The sequence below is a fragment of the Mizuhopecten yessoensis genome, unplaced genomic scaffold (assembly GCF_002113885.1).
Source record: "Mizuhopecten yessoensis strain PY_sf001 unplaced genomic scaffold, ASM211388v2 scaffold10917, whole genome shotgun sequence".
Taxonomy (NCBI): Eukaryota; Metazoa; Mollusca; class Bivalvia; order Pectinida; family Pectinidae; genus Mizuhopecten; species Mizuhopecten yessoensis.
In genome coordinates, this window is record NW_018408786.1 from 1436824 (window position 1) to 1456202 (window position 19379).

Sequence of the window (19379 nt, forward strand, 5' to 3'; positions counted from 1 at the left end):
ATGTTATATTTTGAGACTGATCATAAAAACAAAATGGATTAAAAGAAGAACTAAACAGATCTTTCTCATATTGCAATGATCGATTCTATTTCTTTCACATTAAGTACTGTACTAGTAAATATGTGAAATGACAAACTCACTTTGAAGGTTGGCTTTCATACACATCAGTATTAAGTTTAGATCAAAAGTTACCTCAAGGTGCATTTACTGTTAACATGACTCGATCAAACAGATTAGAGGAAAGAAGAGAAAAGATCGAACTGACAAAGAACTAATGAAGATGGTACAAAGGTGGGCGCCAAGATCCCTCTGGGATCTCTTGTTTATATTTAATTCAATGTGATTTGTAGCTGTATCAGACTGACTGACTTTTGATTCGGTCCTCAGGCTCACATAGATGCTCAGAAAACGGCACTGCGATTTGAGCGTGCCTGCAGCATGCATGAGGCAGCCAAGGAGATGGTACAGCTGGCGGAGCAAGGCTACATGTGCCGGGAGGAGCCCTCAGACCCTGCCTGGCAGGAGATGCTCAACCACGCGACAATGAAGGTCACTATTCATATGTTTAATCTACAGACTGACTTCACTAAAACCACATCAGTGAGGTGTTGAATGATGTGGTGTCAAATTACATTGGTCTATTCATAGGCATTCAAATTTTCGGAAAAATATCACAAATTTTTGAAAATAAAAATATTTCATCCATTTTATACATTAGACAGAGTTACCTCCCTTATGTATATGGGTGGAAATATCATAAATATCTTAAAAAACAGTTCAGTACAAGAATTTGCAAAATAATGAATAACTATTTCCTAGTCACAAACTGGAACAAACAACAGGTGATAACTGTCACAGTACAGGTACTACCTTGACCATTGGTCTGTGTTTGCTGGTAAATGAAACATAGACCATTGGTCTGTGTTTGCTGGTAAATGAGATCTTGACCATTCGTCTGTGTTTGCTGGTGAATTTGATCTTGACCGTTGCTGTTAGCAGGTAAATGAGCTATTGACCATTGGTCTGTGTTTGCTGGTAAATGAGATCTTGACCATTCGTCTGTGTTTGCTGGTGAATTTGATCTTGACCGTTGCTGTTAGCAGGTAAATGAGATATTGACCATTGGTCTGTGTTTGCTGGTGAATGAGATCTTGACCATTGGTCTGTATTTGCAGGTAAATGAAGCGGAGAAGGAGAGGAACGAGAGTGAACTGGAACACATGGTAACGACTGTGAATTTTAACGAGGCCGACACCAAGGTGCAATATCTTCAGAAAGAACTGAAGCGTGCAATCAATAAGTCTAAGTAAGTGGTCTCGAGGATATAATAAAACGTCCAGTATCAATGTATGGATTAAAGAATGTCTTGAAAGGGTTCTTTTTTTTTATTGCACATTTAACATGTTTTTCCACTAACTAGGCTAGATGTATCACACTCATGGTAAATCAGTATTTCATGCTAAACTAACCACAGATTGTTGCTCAACTCTCATAGGAGCTATCATTCTTCGCAATAACTTCCGAGTACTGACCAGTTTTTATGAATAAAAAGAAGTTTGTTGAACATTATATTTTGAATGATTAAGTATGAAAATATAGAAAGATGACAACTATTAGATTGGAAGTGTAAGATCTGACCTTCGTCAATTATTTAAAAAATTAACAAAACCCTGTTTTACTGTCTATTTCATGTCTTTTAAGGGTCAGATTTTATTTGGTAATTTTAGAAAATAACATTCTTTACCATATTTCCTACAGATGTTCAAGTTGATACTGTCACTTTTATCAAATCTGATGTACAAACTTTGTAGTTTCTTGAAAGAAGATATTTTTATCTTAAAAAAAACTGGCCAGACAGATATTAAGATTGACAAACATTTCATGCACTATCACAGTTACACTAACACCAGATATCATTGATGGTCACTTTTGATTTAAAACCTCTTCATTGTTTTCATCTTTTTCATTGTGTTATATCCCGAGATTTATCTCCCTTTTCCATTGTTTTGCCCCAGTATGTCCATTCGCAGGAGTTTCCTACAAATGGGTGACATAGTCAACCGATATGAGTTGTGTTTGTTGTAAGTAAGAAAGCAAGTTTTATCTTAAGCATGCCAGCTATAAATTACGATAGATCCTCAGTGGGCCACGGACTGAACCTCTAGTTATACTGCTGATCCCTCTCGTTTTTACCCTTTGATCTTATGATTATGTATTGGTGATGCAAAATATATTTTAAATCAAATATCCTCCATGTATATCTTGACGGAAATAATTTTGTCATATTCCTTACCTAAATTTATTTGAGATGAATATAGAATATTTAAACTGCAGGATTTTATTTATTTTTATCATAGAATGTAAGCAAGGAACCTTTTGTTTGTATAAAGTTGGCAGGGTGACTGGATGGATGAAATGGGACAAACAGTCAGTTTATAGGGAAGGTTGTGGTCGGGGTTTATAGGGAAAGTGGGAGGTTGGGGTCAGGGTTTATAGGGAAGGTTGGGGTCAGGGTTCATAGGAAAGGTGGAAGGTTGGGGTCAGGGTTCATAGGAAAGGTGGAAGGTTGGGGTAAGGGTTTATAGGGAAGGTGGAAGGTTGGGGTAAGGGTTCATAGGGAAGGTGGAAGGTTGGGGTCGGGGTTTATAGGAAAGGTGGAAGGTTTGGGTCGGGGTTTATAGGAAAGGTGGAAGGTTGGGGTAAGGGTTTATAGGGAAGGTGGAAGGTTGGGGTCAGGGTTTATAGGGAAGGTGGAAGGTTGGGGTCGGGGTTTATAGGGAAGGTTGGGGTAAGGGTTTATAGGGAAGGTGGAAGGTTGGGGTCAGGGTTTATAGGAAAGGTGGAAGGTTGGGGTCGGGGTTTATAGGGAAGGTTGGGGTCGGGGTTTATAGGGAATGTTGGGGTCGGGGTTTATAGTGAATGTTGGGGTCGGGGTTTATAGGGAAGATTGTGGTCGGGGTTTATAGGGAATGTTGAGGTAGGGGATTATAGGGAAGGTTGGGGTCAGGGTTTATAGAGAAGTAGGAAGGTTGGGGTCGGGGTTTATAGGGAATGTTGGGGTCGGGGTTTATAGGGAATGTTGAGGTTGGGGATTATAGGGAAGGTTGGGGTCGGGGTTTATAGGGAATGTTGGGGGCGGGGTTTATAGGGAAGATTGTGGTCGGGGTTTATAGGGAATGTTGAGGTCGGGGTTGATGGATGGGAGGGGACAAGTACAGGAAACCAACAAGACAGAAGCATGTTCATAACAATTTAACTTCAGACTTGAAAATTATAAAGTGTGTCTGTTGGAATGCTTTTCCTCTGTTATTGAATTTATATCAGATATTGTGTTATAACACTTATATCAGATCTTGTGTAATAACATTTATATCAGATCTTGCGTAGTAAGAAATTACATCTAAAGTTGTTTGTATAGTGTACTATACTATTTATTTATTATCTCCCAATCCCTGGAATGCTTTACAATAAATGTGGATTATATTCATAAGAGTCAATGTAGTTATATGTATTCATACCTCAATGTTTGAATCAGAATTTATCATGCTGGACACACTAACAAATCATGCTAGCCAGACTTTGCTTGCATATTATATGCCACTAATTGACCAAAAGTATGGCTTCAAATAAAAGATACTAATTTTGAGTCCTTAAACCTTTGAATTGATGTCACTGTACGTGCAGATAACACTGGTACATGGTAGCATTTGACATGGAATTGTCCTTGTTAGAGAAGTAAACCATACAGACTGATGGGTTGTCTCCCTTTACTAGACCTTGTTATGTACATAGGGACAACAGGTGGTGAGGAGCTTGTACATTTTATTTTTAGTTTCAGTCCATAGTTAGTAAGCTGATTTTGGAAATGGTGACTTCATTTATTTTAAAGACTCCTGCTTTATCTGTTAATAGATCTGTTTTAAATGTGTACCTTGTATCAACATATATTTTCACGTCACAAGGAACAATGTGATAACATCATGCATATATGTGCTGAAAACCAAAGATGGCAGTAATTACTTGGTGTGTTTTCTACCTAATCTGTGATGAAATGTGTCCATTTGCAAATAGTAAATCATGTAAAAAAATCAGAGTTTCAGACTTTTTGCCATACTATGTGCAGATTTCGAAATTTGCTCATTGAAGTCGTAATGGGAACTTGTTTGAGATTCTTTATATAGGTTTTGGTAAACATGACCACGGGAATACGTTGTAAGTGGCCTTCATGAACTGTTAATAGAAATTCTCCCACTTTAATATTATCAACATCTTCATCCTGTCTGCTTTGGTTTAAAGGTTGTCATTTTCTACTTTCCTTTCTTTATTTATTGTGTTTTTATATTGATTTTCCAATCTCATCAATAGGTGACTGTGTTTAGCTACTGTTGGTTTATATGTGGGTCTACACTCTGCTAGTGTTGGTTTTCCTGTTTATTTTTATTTTTCCATGTTTTGTATATATCCTTAATCCTTATAAAAATATTAGTATTTAAATGTTACAATGCAAACACTGTAAGATACTAAAATCATTCTTTCTTTATCAAGAACTTTCTCTATGATATCCCAAAAAATATAGCGACACAGTGAACTATTTATGTTCAAACTTACAATGCAGTATTGCTTCAGAGTGGTTGACATGTGAATATTTATATATGTATTTTCAGTTGATTTAGTTCTTATGAAACTTGCATTCTCTAAATTGCATCTAACATTTGAGGCCACAAACTGATTCATTCACTTTACTGAGCTATTGCATACCAATTAGATGTGACAGGGGTCAAAAGTATAAAAAAAAAAAATCCACTCAAAAACCACTGTCATGATATTTGGCCTGTAGTTGGCTTGAGTAAAGGGCTACCATATTTGTTGAAACAAATGACAGCGACCTAGTTACAAGGACACTATAGTAGAAATATGTATGTCATTGGTAAGAGACATGCCTTAAAGCCCAGAATACATACACCATATCTTCTTCAGGCCCAAACACTCCGACATTTTGAAGGGAAGATTTCTGGTGTGACAATATATATAGATACTGTCAAAATGTCTTGAGTCCAGTGTTGGGGCCAGAAGAGAATTTGGTTACCTACCTTTATGTCTTTTACATTATTAGTCCCCTACCGGGAAACCGGGGGGACTATAGTTTTCCCCTCCGTCTGTCCGTCTGTCCATCTGTCCGAAGAGGTTTGTCAGCACTCTAGAGCCTTCATTCTTTCATGGATTTTAATCAAACTTTACACACATGTAAAGAATTAAAATATCTTCAACAAGTTCGAGTTTCAAGGTCATCGGATCAAGGTCAAGGTCATTATTACTATAAATAGAAAAACTTTGTCAGCACTCTAGCGTCTTCATTCTTTCTTGGTTTTTAATCAAACTTCACACAGTCAAAAACAAAATAAAATATCTTCGACAAATTCGAGTTTCAAGGTCATCGGATCAAGGTCAAGGTCACTGATACTATAAATAGAAAAACTTTGTCAGCACTCTAGCGTCTTCATTCTTTCTTGGTTTTTAATCAAACTTCACACAGTCAAAAACAAAATAAAATATCTTCGACAAATTCGAGTTTCAAGGTCATCGGATCAAGGTCAAGGTCAATATTACTATAAATAAAAAAACTTTGTAAGCACTCTAGCGTCTTCATTCTTTCTTGGTTTTTAATCAAACTTCACACAGTCATAAAGAATTAAAATATCTTCGTCAAGCTCGAGTTTCAAGGTCATCGGATCAAGGTAAAGGTCAGTATTACTATAAATAGAAAATTTTATTTAACATTCTTCCTTGCCTGTTTATCAAACTTCACACACTTGTAAAGATACCTTTACAATCAACAAATAAGTTTTCTTAGTATTTTTATTCCCTTACCGGTGAATCTGGGTGGGGGTGGCAGGGAGGGAGCAGAAAAAAAGAATACCTAAAGTTTTCCTCGCTGTCTGTCTGAAGAAGTTTGTCAGCACTCTTGCGCCTTCATTCTTTCCTAGTTTTTAATCAAACTTCACACACTTGTAAAGATACCTTTACAATCAACAAATAAGTTTTCTTAGTATTTTTATTCCCTTACCGATGAAACTGGGTGGGGGTGGCAGGGAGGGAGCAGAAAAAAAGAATACCTAAAGTTTTCCTCGCTGTCTGTCTGAAGAAGTTTGTCAGCACTCTTGCGCCTTCATTCTTTCCTAGTTTTTAATCAAACTTCATACAGTCAAAAACAAAATAAAATATCTTCGACAAATTCGAGTTTCAAGGTCATCGTATCATGGTCAATGTCACTATTACTATAAATGGAAAATCTTTGTCAGCACTCTAGTGTCTTCATTCTTTCATGGATTTTAGTCAAACTTCACACTATTGTAAAAAAAATCAATATATTGGACAAGTTTAGGTGTCAAGGTCCTCGGATCTAGGTTGAGGTCACTGTTGCACCTTAATAGATTGCGGGGACCGGTAGGGGACATGTATTGCTTCAGCAATACTCAGTATGCTTGTTTAAATCTGTGTCTCGATCCATATATCCTCAGCATACTCAGTGCTTTTTTTGACACAAATGAGTTTCATTAGTATTTTCTTTGATTAGTTGGTTGTACCAGAACTTGGAGTGACAAGAAGAAAATAAACACATTGATATGAATAACACATTGATACCAATATAAATATGACTATTGAAGAAGGATTTTGAAGATTTAAACTTAAAATTCCCCTATTCACAGGGCCCCGCTCCTCTGCACCTGGAGTGGCCACATCCTTGCATAGCGTGCATGGCCTGATGAAGGGAACTGACCCTGGAGCTAACTTTACATAAATCTTCATTTGTATGAACCTGTGATCCTTTTCGTCAGGCCACGCAAGGGTCCAAATAGTCTCAGAACTTAAATGTAGTACATACCAATTTTTCACGGTGATAAACAAAAACTGTAATTAAACTTCAAGGATGAGGCGTTAGTTTAAGAAGATTTCTCCGACGTCAATTTCAAAGTCATAGGGGGCCGCAGTGGGCCAAGTGGTTAAGGCTTCTGATATTCTGCTACCACTAGCCCTCCACCACTTGGTCACGGGTTTAAGACCTATGTGGGGCAGTCGCCAGGTACTGACTGTAGGTCGGTGGTTTTTCTCCGGGAACCCCAGCTTTTCCTCCGCCACCGAAACCTGGCACGTTCTTAAAATACCATAGCTGTTAATAGGACGTATTACACAAACAAACAAACCAAGTACATGCAGCATTAAAAGCTTAACTGGCTGATAGGGTTACTTCTATGTCCTGAAAAAACACAGAATGAAAATATATCTTCTTCACTGAATTTGGCTCTAAAAGCAGAATCCAGATTTCCTAAGGAGTATTATCATTTGGAATGCTATCTTTCACTTCAGACATTTTTTGACTGAAATTCTCTGTGATATTGTGGCAAAATTGTAAGGAATTATGAAAGCACAGAAAAGCAAGTTCTTTGAATATTGAATAATCAAAGTCATTTAATTTTTTTACGTGCTCTACCAAGAGAATATGACAGAAAGTTTGAGAATTGAACTTATATGGAATAATTCCGTTTATAAGATGTGTTTTCTTGTTTGTTTCAGACCATACTTTGAAATGAAAGCAAATTTCAACCAATCAATGGAGGTAAGATTGAGAGAACAATACAAGTTTAACCTCCAGCCGAAAAAGAAGAAAAATGAAAAAAATTGAATGGGCTTTTATTATGTTAATAGTGGTTAAAAACATGTACAATAGGTGTAAATTTCTCTGTCATGCTATGTTATGTTGATGGGAAATACGGTAAAACCTCGCTACACTGCCACTATTTGTTCAGCAAATTGTTGGCATTATAAAGAAGTTCTGCAATATGTAGAGGGAGACATATAAGGTCATAGTAAAGCATAAGGACCTTGACATTCGCTTGTGGTTAACAAGGTGACAAATAAAATGAAGGCCTTCTATATTGGGGTTTTCATAAATCAGAAAAACATCTTATTTTTAAATTGTTACCTATGGGAGTTTGCTTAGAGGGACAATCCCATTGGGAAGGGTGCAGGGGTTGATGAATGTGCACGTCATATAATTTTCTGTAAAACTTGTATTCAAAGAAAACATCTGGTTGCAGGATCTCAAGAGAAAGATCCATACCTTAGAAGGGGATGTAGGTTCAGCTAAATCATCGTACTCCGATGCTCTGAAAAATCTGGAGCTGATCAGTGACGACATTCATCTTCAGCGGCAGGAGAAACGAAAACAGCAGGAGCTCGGTGTCCGGGAGGCGGGAGTAGGCTCCGAATCTCCGTCACCTCCACCCACCCGTGACAAGGGCATGAACTCTGCGGAAGGTCAGGGGTCAAGCCACCTGAGCAGCTGTCAGGGCATGTCCCGGGCAACAAACACTTCTAGTCATGCTCAACATTCAAACTTTAGATCGCACGAGGATATTGACTATACTCTCCCATCTGTCATACATCACAATCTAGATAAATCTCGTAACCCCAGCTACAGGGAAGCCATAGAGAGGCGTATCAGTCAGACAGAGGGTGGCGGAGACGATTTTCCCGCGCCGACGTTTGATGAGGAATATAGAGCACTGCCAAATAGTCGACCAACACAGGGTCAACATGCCACACACACGCCAATGCGGCGGAGTTTGTCACGAGAATCTAGTTTACCCAAAGACTTCACTAGCTCTCTGTTATCGTCTTCCCCAAGTGATTACGCAGACAGACCAGACCTGTCACAAGGTCAACGAGCGCGATCTCAATCCTCGCCCACAGGGAGGCGACGGAAACTCCAAGGCGGCCTGATATTGAAGATCGATGCTGGCATGGATCCTTTAACTCAACGATATCAGGCAACGGAAATTCAACCAACTAGAAGAGGTCAGAGACGAAGACTGTCAAAAGACCAATCAAAAATTCAAAGGAGTGTTGAATTTCCAAAGCATAATCCGTTTGGTAGTCCAACAGAGAAAACTTGGAGGGAGAACTCTATGTCGAACTCGCCAAGTCGTCAGGGGTCATTCCTCGCCCCTGGTAACGCAGACGGGGAGGACTGGTCAGACACTGAAAGCATTGCCAGCACTGGACCAATGCTGGACGATGACCAGGTGGAGCTCCTGACCCTCGAGTTTTCTGATCAAGCTTCGACAGATGATAACAGCCCGACTTTTAAAAGGCAGGAGTGGAACCGTATGAGTTTACCCCCCAGACTGAGTCACCTTGAGCAATACATTCATGCCCCCGTGGAAAAGGGGGAAAACACTGTCATAGAATCTCTTACAAACGGTGAGGTGTCCTTGTCGACCACTCTGACAAACGACAACGATGCGGAGACGGAATCCAATAAGACCCTGCCCTTGACTAGTCCAGAAGTTGACACTCAGATAGATGTTCAGCAAAATGATACTCAGTTGCAATGTTCTCAGCCAGTAGTTTCACCAGAGGAGATTGAAACGGTTTGATTCACAATATTACTTTGGATTAAGTACATGTATCACATCGTGGTAGCTAGAGTTAGCTCAAACATAAGAGGTGATAATGTGCCTGCATAAAATTGATCTGGAACGTTGGCATATAATTATGTTCAGTTAACTCCGTAACCATTTTGGGTTCAACTTATAGTCTTCTGCAACTCAATAAGCCCACACCACTCCTTTCTTTTATTTAATACCAAGTTCAGGTAAATTAAACATATAGAGATCTCCAGATACTGTGCGGCTGAAAGTTGCAAAAGAGATATAGGTATAAAAAAATTGGACGGCTTGAATGCATTACCATCAGTTATATGAGTAAGGCTGATAACGTTAGTGCTGTTTTCTACCAAAACTGTTCTTGTAAAATAATCCGTTAAGTGGTACACCTATGTAGTTTTAATGTGAAACTCACTGTAATTACTTTAATTTATATATACGATTTGTTCATTTTGGTAATGTTATTGTTAATTATCAACCAGTAATAATTTCAGTATTTTGGCATGTTCTTTTGATAATATTTAGCGCAGTATTTTTTTTCTCCATTATTTTAATGAATTTGAGGTTTTTCATATATCACATCTTGCAAGATTTTTTTACCAAACTATACCAACTCAATTGGAAACCTTAACCCTCATACAGACCCATATTTATTTTAGATCTCTATTAATACATTTGTTGCGATCTCAATATATTGAAAATTAACTGAATTTATTGGAAATATTGATCTGTTCGGAAAGATAAGTTTGTTTGTCAGAGAAGTGTTCAGATTAGATTGGAATTCCTTCGTAGCCTTCACATTTAACTATAGTGCTGGAAGAAAGTTGGAAATAGTTCACTATATGATTTAAGAATAGTGCTAGAAATTTGACAGCTGAAATGTTTTGCTGATGTCGTTTTGATTGAGTTGTGGGGAAACATTTCAATTTAATTTATTTTTTGCAATTTATTAGATCATTAGATCTCTTTATAGAAGACCATTTAAAGGAGTACCTGGTAATTAAGCCTATGTAACAGACAAGTGGTTTCTATGGCAGGTTGATTATGGTACAGGATTTTTCGTTGAATTGGATTGAAATCAGGACTAAATACAGGGTGTGACCATGATTTTTAAAACAGGGTATGTATGTAGTGATTGTTATGAACTACTGTTTGGAGGAGGATTCTTTTCTGCGTAGTGTCGACTAGCAGGCCTATTTTATGCATAGGTTTACATGTACAGATGTATGATGTATAAGTACAGTCATGTATATAACCGGTATAATTGTACTGTGTACAGGAATCTGTAGATTTGTTTGATGTACCGGTACGTGTAATTAGTATACGAGTATACATGTATTATATACATGTTATGCACTATGGTACTGTGCCGTATAATATAAAAAATTGAGTCAATAATTTTCATAATTTTTTTTTTTTAGCTGACCTTAAAAACATGAAGAAGTATTACACTAAAACATATGTCTGTTAGATATTGATGTACTATAATATAAAGAAAGTATGATGAAAAATACCCATACTTTAAAATCACATGGTGCCATCTAGTAAAATCTTGGAGAGGAAAGTTGAGATTTATGTATACCGTATATGTATTATTCTTATATTTAAACATTAATGGTGTTCTGTTTCAAACTTCACAGTTATTTTGTTTTTATGTATTTTCAATATTTCTGATTATAATCTGATTTACGGTATACGTTACAGATATGCTATATTCATTCGGCATTTCTATTAATCATTTTCATCATTGAATTGTGGTTATAGGCGAACGGTGTCAAATGGTTTGAAACAGTTCGGTATTTTGCATCAAGTATTTTGATAATTTCTTACCTATTGCTTATACATCTAGTATAATTATTTTTGCAATTATTTTTTCAAACAGCATATACCTGGTAAATGAATTTTAATGTGAATTTGCAAAAGGAAAAAATACTGTATTCTGTATGTTTGGTTGAATTAGTGATGTCATTTTTGCCAATATCACCTTTTAATGGGTAAGTTTTAATCTAAATTAAATTACAATAAATTAAATTAGATAAAAAAAACAACATGCTAAAATCTGTCATTGGTTTAATGTGTTCAGAAATTTCCATCTTCACTCTGAAATGTACTTGTACTATGAAAAGTAAAAAAAACTAAACCACCACAAACACTACAAAGTACATGATGTCCCCTGTTTGTAGGGACAAATATTTACAATGTGTTTGAATTCTCAGAAATCGCAGAATACAGGCGATTCATTGTATACGGTTATTTTGAATGTCATAAACAACATACGTTTATTTCACTGCGTTTTGATGAAATTGTGTACAGAATGTGTTTACATACATATGTATTGGACATACAAATCCTTGGAAGGTACGAACCATAAAGAAAAAATCCACTGCATGTTAATTAAAGCGTTTCATGTTTGATAAAATTGTTGTACTGTAAAAGTTGGAATTTTCATATTTCAACACTGTATATGGTGTACTGTGGAATTTTTACACTTTAAATTATTTTTCCTTTTTTTTGCCTTGGCAATGCCATTACAATGTATATTATGTAGTGTGTCAATACGTTTCATCTACATTTCTTTATGCTGACTAATGTTAAAGTGCACAATTTGTCAACATTTCCTCAGCCCAGTCCTACATGCACGTTAATTTAAAACAGTATTTGATATAGTTCACGGCTGTCTCAAACCAGTTTAAGGGCATATTGCTTAATTACATGTATTTGTATAACTTTTCCTGTGGAAGATTTTCTGTGAGATTGGAAAAAATATAATAAGCAATACTATATTACTATTTTTTCATTCATTTCTTACTACCAGTGTGATATTTAAAGTTGAGTTTATTCAACGAGATCGTGTTGGTCTACAGAATCCAGTTTTTACTTCTTTTCTGTTCTCATTTTGATGATAAATCCTTCGTTTACCTGTTAGCACATTTTTGTGATCGTTGATTGTTTACAAGATCTGTCAGATGTTAACAAAATACAGTTGTAGAACCCTCAACATTCTATTTACCCTGTCATGTTAAGCATTTAGTCCTTATGATATACATGTTAACTTGAGTTACAACAAAGCTTCCTCCGAAAAAAAGATAGCTTCTCAGAAATTAACATTGGATAGAAATAAAATTATTCACTGTGATATTGAATGTGGATACATGTTTATTTATTCTTTTTTTTCTTTGTTGAATATTTAATATGTAAAATTTTGTGTTCAGCAATGCCTTGTGCAATGTGTGTATCGTATAAACCTGAGGTGTGTGACGGTACTTGCACGTACATTTAGACAGAAATTTTGGTTGTACAAGACTTTTGAGCGAGTTTACGTTATTTCTGGACAACTTTTCCACTGTGTGCTAATTCACATAATTATTTCCAAGTGATTGGGATTTAATCAGTATTAATTGTTTTTATTTTTTGTCTCATTATCTGGCTGTGTATTAGATTTGAATTAGTTAATATAGATGTGTTTGCATAGAAAATGAAGACCTTGTAATGTTATGTATTTCTGCTGTAATTGTACGACAGAATCGAATAAGGGCATGAAAATTTACCGAGTTTTTTAGTTACCCTGTGTCACACATAATTACACTAGTTTGTATAACTATAAAGTCCATGCTTCTTTAGTAAGATGACAATTCCTATTAACTGATCCGTGTAATCTTAATTATCATGATTTTTGGATTTTTTTTCATGAAAATTACATATATTTTTAAGGATCACATTTCACTTCGCTGCGATATTTGGTGCAAGTTGTTTTCCATATTTGCCTGTACTTGAGATGTTGATATCTGGGGTATAATAGTCCTAAGTTTAAAGTGATCATAAGTTCAAAATGATTAATTCAAGTTTCAGTTCAGTCATTCAAGATCAAAACTAGTTTAATTTCTTTTAATTGATCTGTGATCCCAAAGGCAGTTGTAGTTAGATTTATGATTTGAGGTGCAATATTGTCCCATCACAGAAAAGACTAGACATTTACAATTGCAAATTCTGTCATTATTATTTTATCGCTGTGGGCAATAATTTAGGATTAAGGGACGTGTTATCCAAGATTTAAAATCTGATTTCGTAGACAATTAATATGGAATTGATTGACATGTAAGTGGAGAAATGATAAGTTTTTACGAGGATTATCGAAGATTCACTGTACATGTACTAGGTTTTAAATCACGAGAGATTTGAACTAACTCAACAAATGGCTATTAGCTAAAAATGGTTTCTGGAAGAAAGTTCCTTAAATTGCACCATATCTGTGATCTTCTGTCTTCCGTGACCAACCTAAAATAAAATGTGGTGTGTTCTTCACACGTGTTCAATACCAGATGGAGTTGCACATTGTTGTCTGAAATTGAAAAAGTTGAATGTTCTGTTTCTGAAAGCTGTGGTTTTTATTGGGTTGGATTTTTTTTTTACAAAGCACACGAATAACACCTTGTATTTTGAACTTTTTTTCTGCACAACTGATAACATTTCATTGTATTAACTGGTGCATAATACATTTTCTAATTTCCGTAAGATTAACATTATATTTTTTACAACCAAAGCTTTAGTTTGTGTTTAAATAACAACTAGTGCTATTTACAATGTATTCCTCGTGTATTTTCTTCATAATACTGATTCATGTTACTGTGGTGGGGGGAAAAAAGTCAAAAATAGGAAGTTAAAAACCATTTCCGATGTGGGAGTTTTTCCACTCCAACATGTACATGTTTGTTGGTGCTTAATTAAAGATATTGAACAAGGAGAAAAGGTAAAATTCAAGGAAATCTTTTTTTTTGGGGGGGGGGGGGGGGGGGGGATTCCTGGTACCAGTATATATAAAGTTCTCTAATTTTTTTATTACTTTTTTGAGTGCTGATCTTTTTAATAAAATAGGTCTTTTTTGCACAAAAACGAAACCATTGCTTGATCAGATTATTTACAGGAAACCTTAATACTGCGTTAAGTAACTGGAGATTGAAACCGTCTTCACGTTGTCCAAGTTGTAGTTTTAGTATCAATATACAGTTTGATAATGAGATGCAGTTTATATTTTACATATGTAGTGCTTACATAGTAAACATTAGCTTTAGCAGGGAAGTAGGATAAATAGTGCTACCACTGGATGATGGTGTGAAAGTTTGCGTCTTTAGAATGATTATGTATGATCGACAGAGAATACCTGGTATTAAGAATAGACATAACTTTAGAAAGTCACTATGTGGTTTGCTAAAGGATTAGCATCAATTTTAAACATTTTTTTTCTGAACGTGTGAACTATCGTTTAAAAGTTACTGCAACTTAGAATCTATTTATTTTCAGGAAGTTTCTCAGTTTGATAAATTTTGCTTAAATCTGTGTCGCATCGTCTGTCTAACAAGTGTGCTGCATGCACAGAAAGTTTGCTTTCTATAATTTATGTATTTAAAGATTCTCATTTGTTGTAAGAGTTGAAAGGGGAAATAGTGTTCATGGCCTTTGATGAATAGTATTTGAGTCACTTCCCATGGTACAGAACTCTCTGGTATCTTAATTGTTGTTTAATCTTGAGCGATGTCTATCAACAATCTTAGGTCAATAGAGTGAATAAATTCTATTGAAAGAAAAACATTTTAGGTGTAAATCTCTTAATTTAGATCTGCGGAAACTCAGGTTCAAAGCCACAAATAACCGTTAATTTCTTGATCTGCAATCCATTGCCAGTCTGGTTTTATTTGCCATCATCTTACAATGAAAACTTTGAAATCAAAACCAAATTATCATCTTTCTAATCAAAACTTCAGATACATTCAAAATACTGTTATTATAATTTTTGTTGATTAATCTTTGAATCTCCTGTTTTGATTATTTGCTTTGCATGGTAAACACATAAGTATTATAACTGTGTTTTCTATTATTAACTCATTCTCCCCTGAAGACACATTTGAACTTTTCCAATTCTAAGGTTGGAATAGTTTTATTTTGAAACTTCAGGGGTGAATGAATGAATTGTTTTGTATTGGTGCATAGAGTTTAATCCGCTATCACCTGTTCTGGTGTAACTATTATTCTCATGTCAGTGTTAATAGATCTGAGAGTGTCGGCCAGTTATTCCATGAATAAGCTATATGTATAGGTTGTATCAAGATCGCAAAATGTATTTGTTTGAAAAAATTTATAATTAATTTTTACAAACACGAATGATAGTTGTGTTTCCTTCATAAATATATTAACTGTTAATGTCAATTACAGTATAACTCAGTTATTTCAAACCTTAAAGAGTTCCCTACCACAAAAAAAACAAATAAATACTCCTCTAAAAGTTGACATTTCTAGTTAGGAACCACCTATGTGCTTTCTAAACACTATTTCCTACACCAAGAAAACCCATATGATCAACTTCCTGTTCACTGGGGCGTCTTGGTATAGGAAATAATTTTTTTTAAATTGCATGTTGATAGTTTTAAACTGATTCATTGTTAACTTAAGTCTGGCACTCTTTCTTTAGGGAGGTACATGTCACATTCGATGTAACAAACATTCTTGAGCAGTTTTAAATGGTATAAACAATCATATCTGTAGAAATCTTTATGGGGTGGGCTACATGTTTTACACATTGGATAGGGCCGTACACAATGCCAAGGTCACTCCAAGGTCAAGGTCAAGGCAGAAGGTGTTCCAATTAAAAGATGTGAATGACCTTCCCATGTCCAGGTCACGGTAGAATTTTTTAGATGGGATAACGAGAATCTGTTGAATAGTGAATGCTGGACGGGTATTATTATCCAGAAGTATAACTGTTAGTGTTTGTCAAATGTCAATATCAAGATCTGAAAGTAATAAAAATGATTAGTTGTTATATTGTTTAAGTGTTTTGGTTGTTTTTAAGAACGAAGGAGTTACTGGACGAGTGATTAACAGACGTTTGTCTGAGGCAAGGAACGTATTTCACTGAAGTCCTGGCTGAGATAATAGCAACATGAATACCAGTATATGGTTCTATTTTCAAACAAAAGAAAAATAATAATAAAATTATTAATAATGAGAGGTTCTTATATATCGCTTTATCACAACCTAGTTAATAGGTTGTCTCAAAACATTTCACAAATTATTATGTAAAGGATAATGTCCTCAAGCTGTCTATTCTTTGAAATAATTGACTGGACGAGGCTGTAGGCCGAGTCCATTCCATTATTTCAAAGAATAGACAGCTTGAGGACTTTATCGTACTTAAAACCTAGCACACTCCTAGCCTTCTTACCCTTTATCAGAAATAGCACATGCCCATGCAGTAATAGAAATGTGTTCAGCCACCCGTGACACATAATGGACAGTCAGGTTGACACTCCTTCACTCCGAGTGTTCAGTATTCATTATACACTAGATGAGCCAACATCATGTCAGACAGCGACCATGATTTGTTCCTCACACAATCTTCATTTAGAGATGTGTCTTGCTGTGAAGCTGATACTGATGAAGTTCTTAGTGGAGTAATTGACATGGAGAAAGAATACGCGCCCTGTTTTAACATTAAGAATGACTTATTTTCTGACATTTCGTCTGATGATGATTTGTTAGTACAAGCATCTATGCTTTGTAGTACATCATAGTATATCCTTACCGTAAAGTTTTGAATGAGGTTATTGACTGTAGTCTCTATGGAAGCAGAAAGTCCAAACTATAGGACGTACATGTATATAGTGAACTGTGAAACTGGAAATGCTATGCTGCAATGGAATTTAGAAAGGTGACAAGAGTCTTTAGATTCTTTTTCTGTTAGAATGTTCACGATAAGACATGTTTGGTTTAATATTAAAATGTTTACTTTTCATTTCTGTGTTTTGGAGTTTTGTTTCTGCGCTGACTGTCCATTATTGGAAAAAACAATGGACTGTCCCGTTAAATAATGGACTCCTAGGTGTCCATTATGCAATATAATGGACCAATACAACAATAGATGACTTCACAGCTGGGTTTTAATCATGGTTATAGGGCCTTTGCAACCAGCCAATATCTTTCTCAACTCACAGGGGAGCATACAGCCGGTGCTGCCATTTCAGCACTCACAGCTAGCATTCAACAATTCTAGCACTACCCAACCACATACTCATTTACAGCTGAATAGATTGGAAACAAGCGCAAAACACAGTGCCATGTTGTGACGTGACTCCAACCCACAAGTCCGGCGGTCTACCACTAGACTACCGTCCCTCCTTAAAACAGAAGTGAAGCAAGTCGCATGTAACACGAAATTCTTTTCTGGTGATTTGATAACAAACCAAACAACTAGATTCTATTTAAGCCAAATGTCTCATTTGATTTGACTGATTTATCAAATAGTTGAAAGACCAAATTCAAATGCTGATTGTTTGGAATGCACATGTCAGATACATCACCTCTTCAAGACCATTAATCAATTATTTTTTGAATGTTAAAAGTGTAAGGATAAATATCACATGTACTTATGTAAAACGTTTTGTGTACAGAGAGAAAATAAATATGGAAATATTAAAGTTCCGTAATAGAAAGCTAGATCTGTGTTTACAGCTCGCCTAACACGAAGAGTCATTGAAGCCTAGGCATTCGTGCCATCCAAACCCCCTTTTTTTTACTTAATTAAGAAGCCTACTCCTCTTGAACGTATGATCAATTTTAACCAAATTGAGTCTGATGCATCATTCTGATTCATGATCACGGATCCAAGAAACTATTAGAATGAAAACAATCTCTGACGAAAAAAACCCAAATCACGTTATTATTTATTGAATTTACTTTTATGTACACATATTTACATTTCCACTGCAAATTCCTCTTTAGCATTACGAGAAGAAAATGCGTTCATAGAGCTATGGACGCAATTTGATCAGCGTCATTTTGAAGCTTCTCCTCCCGCCTCGAATAATATATAAAAAAAAACACACACTTTTTAGAAGCAAACATTTTGGTGACGTTAGGCTGTTCCAGGAATCTCGTTTGCGCTGACGACACAGACACTACAATATCGAGAATATAAGGGAATGTCTATACTAAGGTCAATAATAACTAAACAATAGGGGTGTAAATATGAAGATTGAACGGGTTTATTTCAAAGTCCATGGCGATATGAACGCAAATCGGTTACATACATATTTACCATGATATGGACTAGCGGACTTCATGGAATATGTATGTAACCGATTTGCATTCATACCAGCATGAAATTGAAGAATAATGTCGTTCAAATCAAATACAAACGTTTTAATCACTATTTTGCAAATACTATTATAAATTCAATTCGTTTGTCATGCATACAACTTTGGCATGAATAATTTTGTGAACCTTTCCAAAATTCCCACTAGAACCTCGTGTACAATTACAGAGTTTAAAACAGAATTCCCCATTACATTTAAATGTACTTTAGATTATTGTAATAATGCTGTTTAGAATCAATGATGTACGTTTGCCCAAGCTTTTATTACATTTCCAGGTCGAATTTCTATACACATTTGAAAAAAAATACACATCAATATTTCACAGAGCACACACTGTGAAGACCTCCACCTCGAAGCAGAGCAGAAGTTGAGTAGTCTATGACAACCGGGAAATATTGAATATTCTAAAATGGGTTTTATACGACCTTTGTGAGTGTTTGCTTATTGAAGCCTGACAATTGTACCACTACACAGTGCCCGGAGACAATCAATACACAGGACGCGACACATATACTGTTGGTACAGAGACATCGGGCGACGGTACAGCTTACCTGGGGAAACATCAATATGTTGTGGACATATGGTCCCACGCCATGATATTTCAGATCCGTTCCAATGTTTTTCTTTGACTAGTTAAGTGGATTTTATTTTCGGGCCTATCACACGCGTGCATTTAATATCAAATATATATTTATTGTCATTCTACATCCGGGGCATCATTTTCCAGTTCTAGTATTTCAAGTTTGTTGACACTGTTTCAGAGCATCACCGTTACGTGTCTGTGACA

General features: G+C 35.8%; 1 protein-coding gene across 2 annotated transcripts in view; it reads left to right on the forward strand.

Moving 5' to 3' along the window:
* The window catches only part of LOC110463565, an 18457-nt gene extending 4235 nt beyond the window's left edge, over positions 1 to 14222 (forward strand). The window contains exons 4-8 of one of the 2 annotated variants that reach the window (XM_021518255.1): positions 388 to 549; positions 1176 to 1306; positions 2016 to 2081; positions 7573 to 7615; positions 8097 to 14222. In XM_021518255.1, coding sequence (XP_021373930.1) covers positions 388 to 549; positions 1176 to 1306; positions 2016 to 2081; positions 7573 to 7615; positions 8097 to 9437 — 1743 coding nt within the window. In that variant the 3' untranslated portion in view covers positions 9438 to 14222. The remainder of the gene's footprint in view (positions 1 to 387; positions 550 to 1175; positions 1307 to 2015; positions 2082 to 7572; positions 7616 to 8096) is intronic. The other variant, XM_021518256.1, reaches the window with a different exon arrangement.
* Positions 14223 to 19379: the final 5157 nt, after the last annotated feature.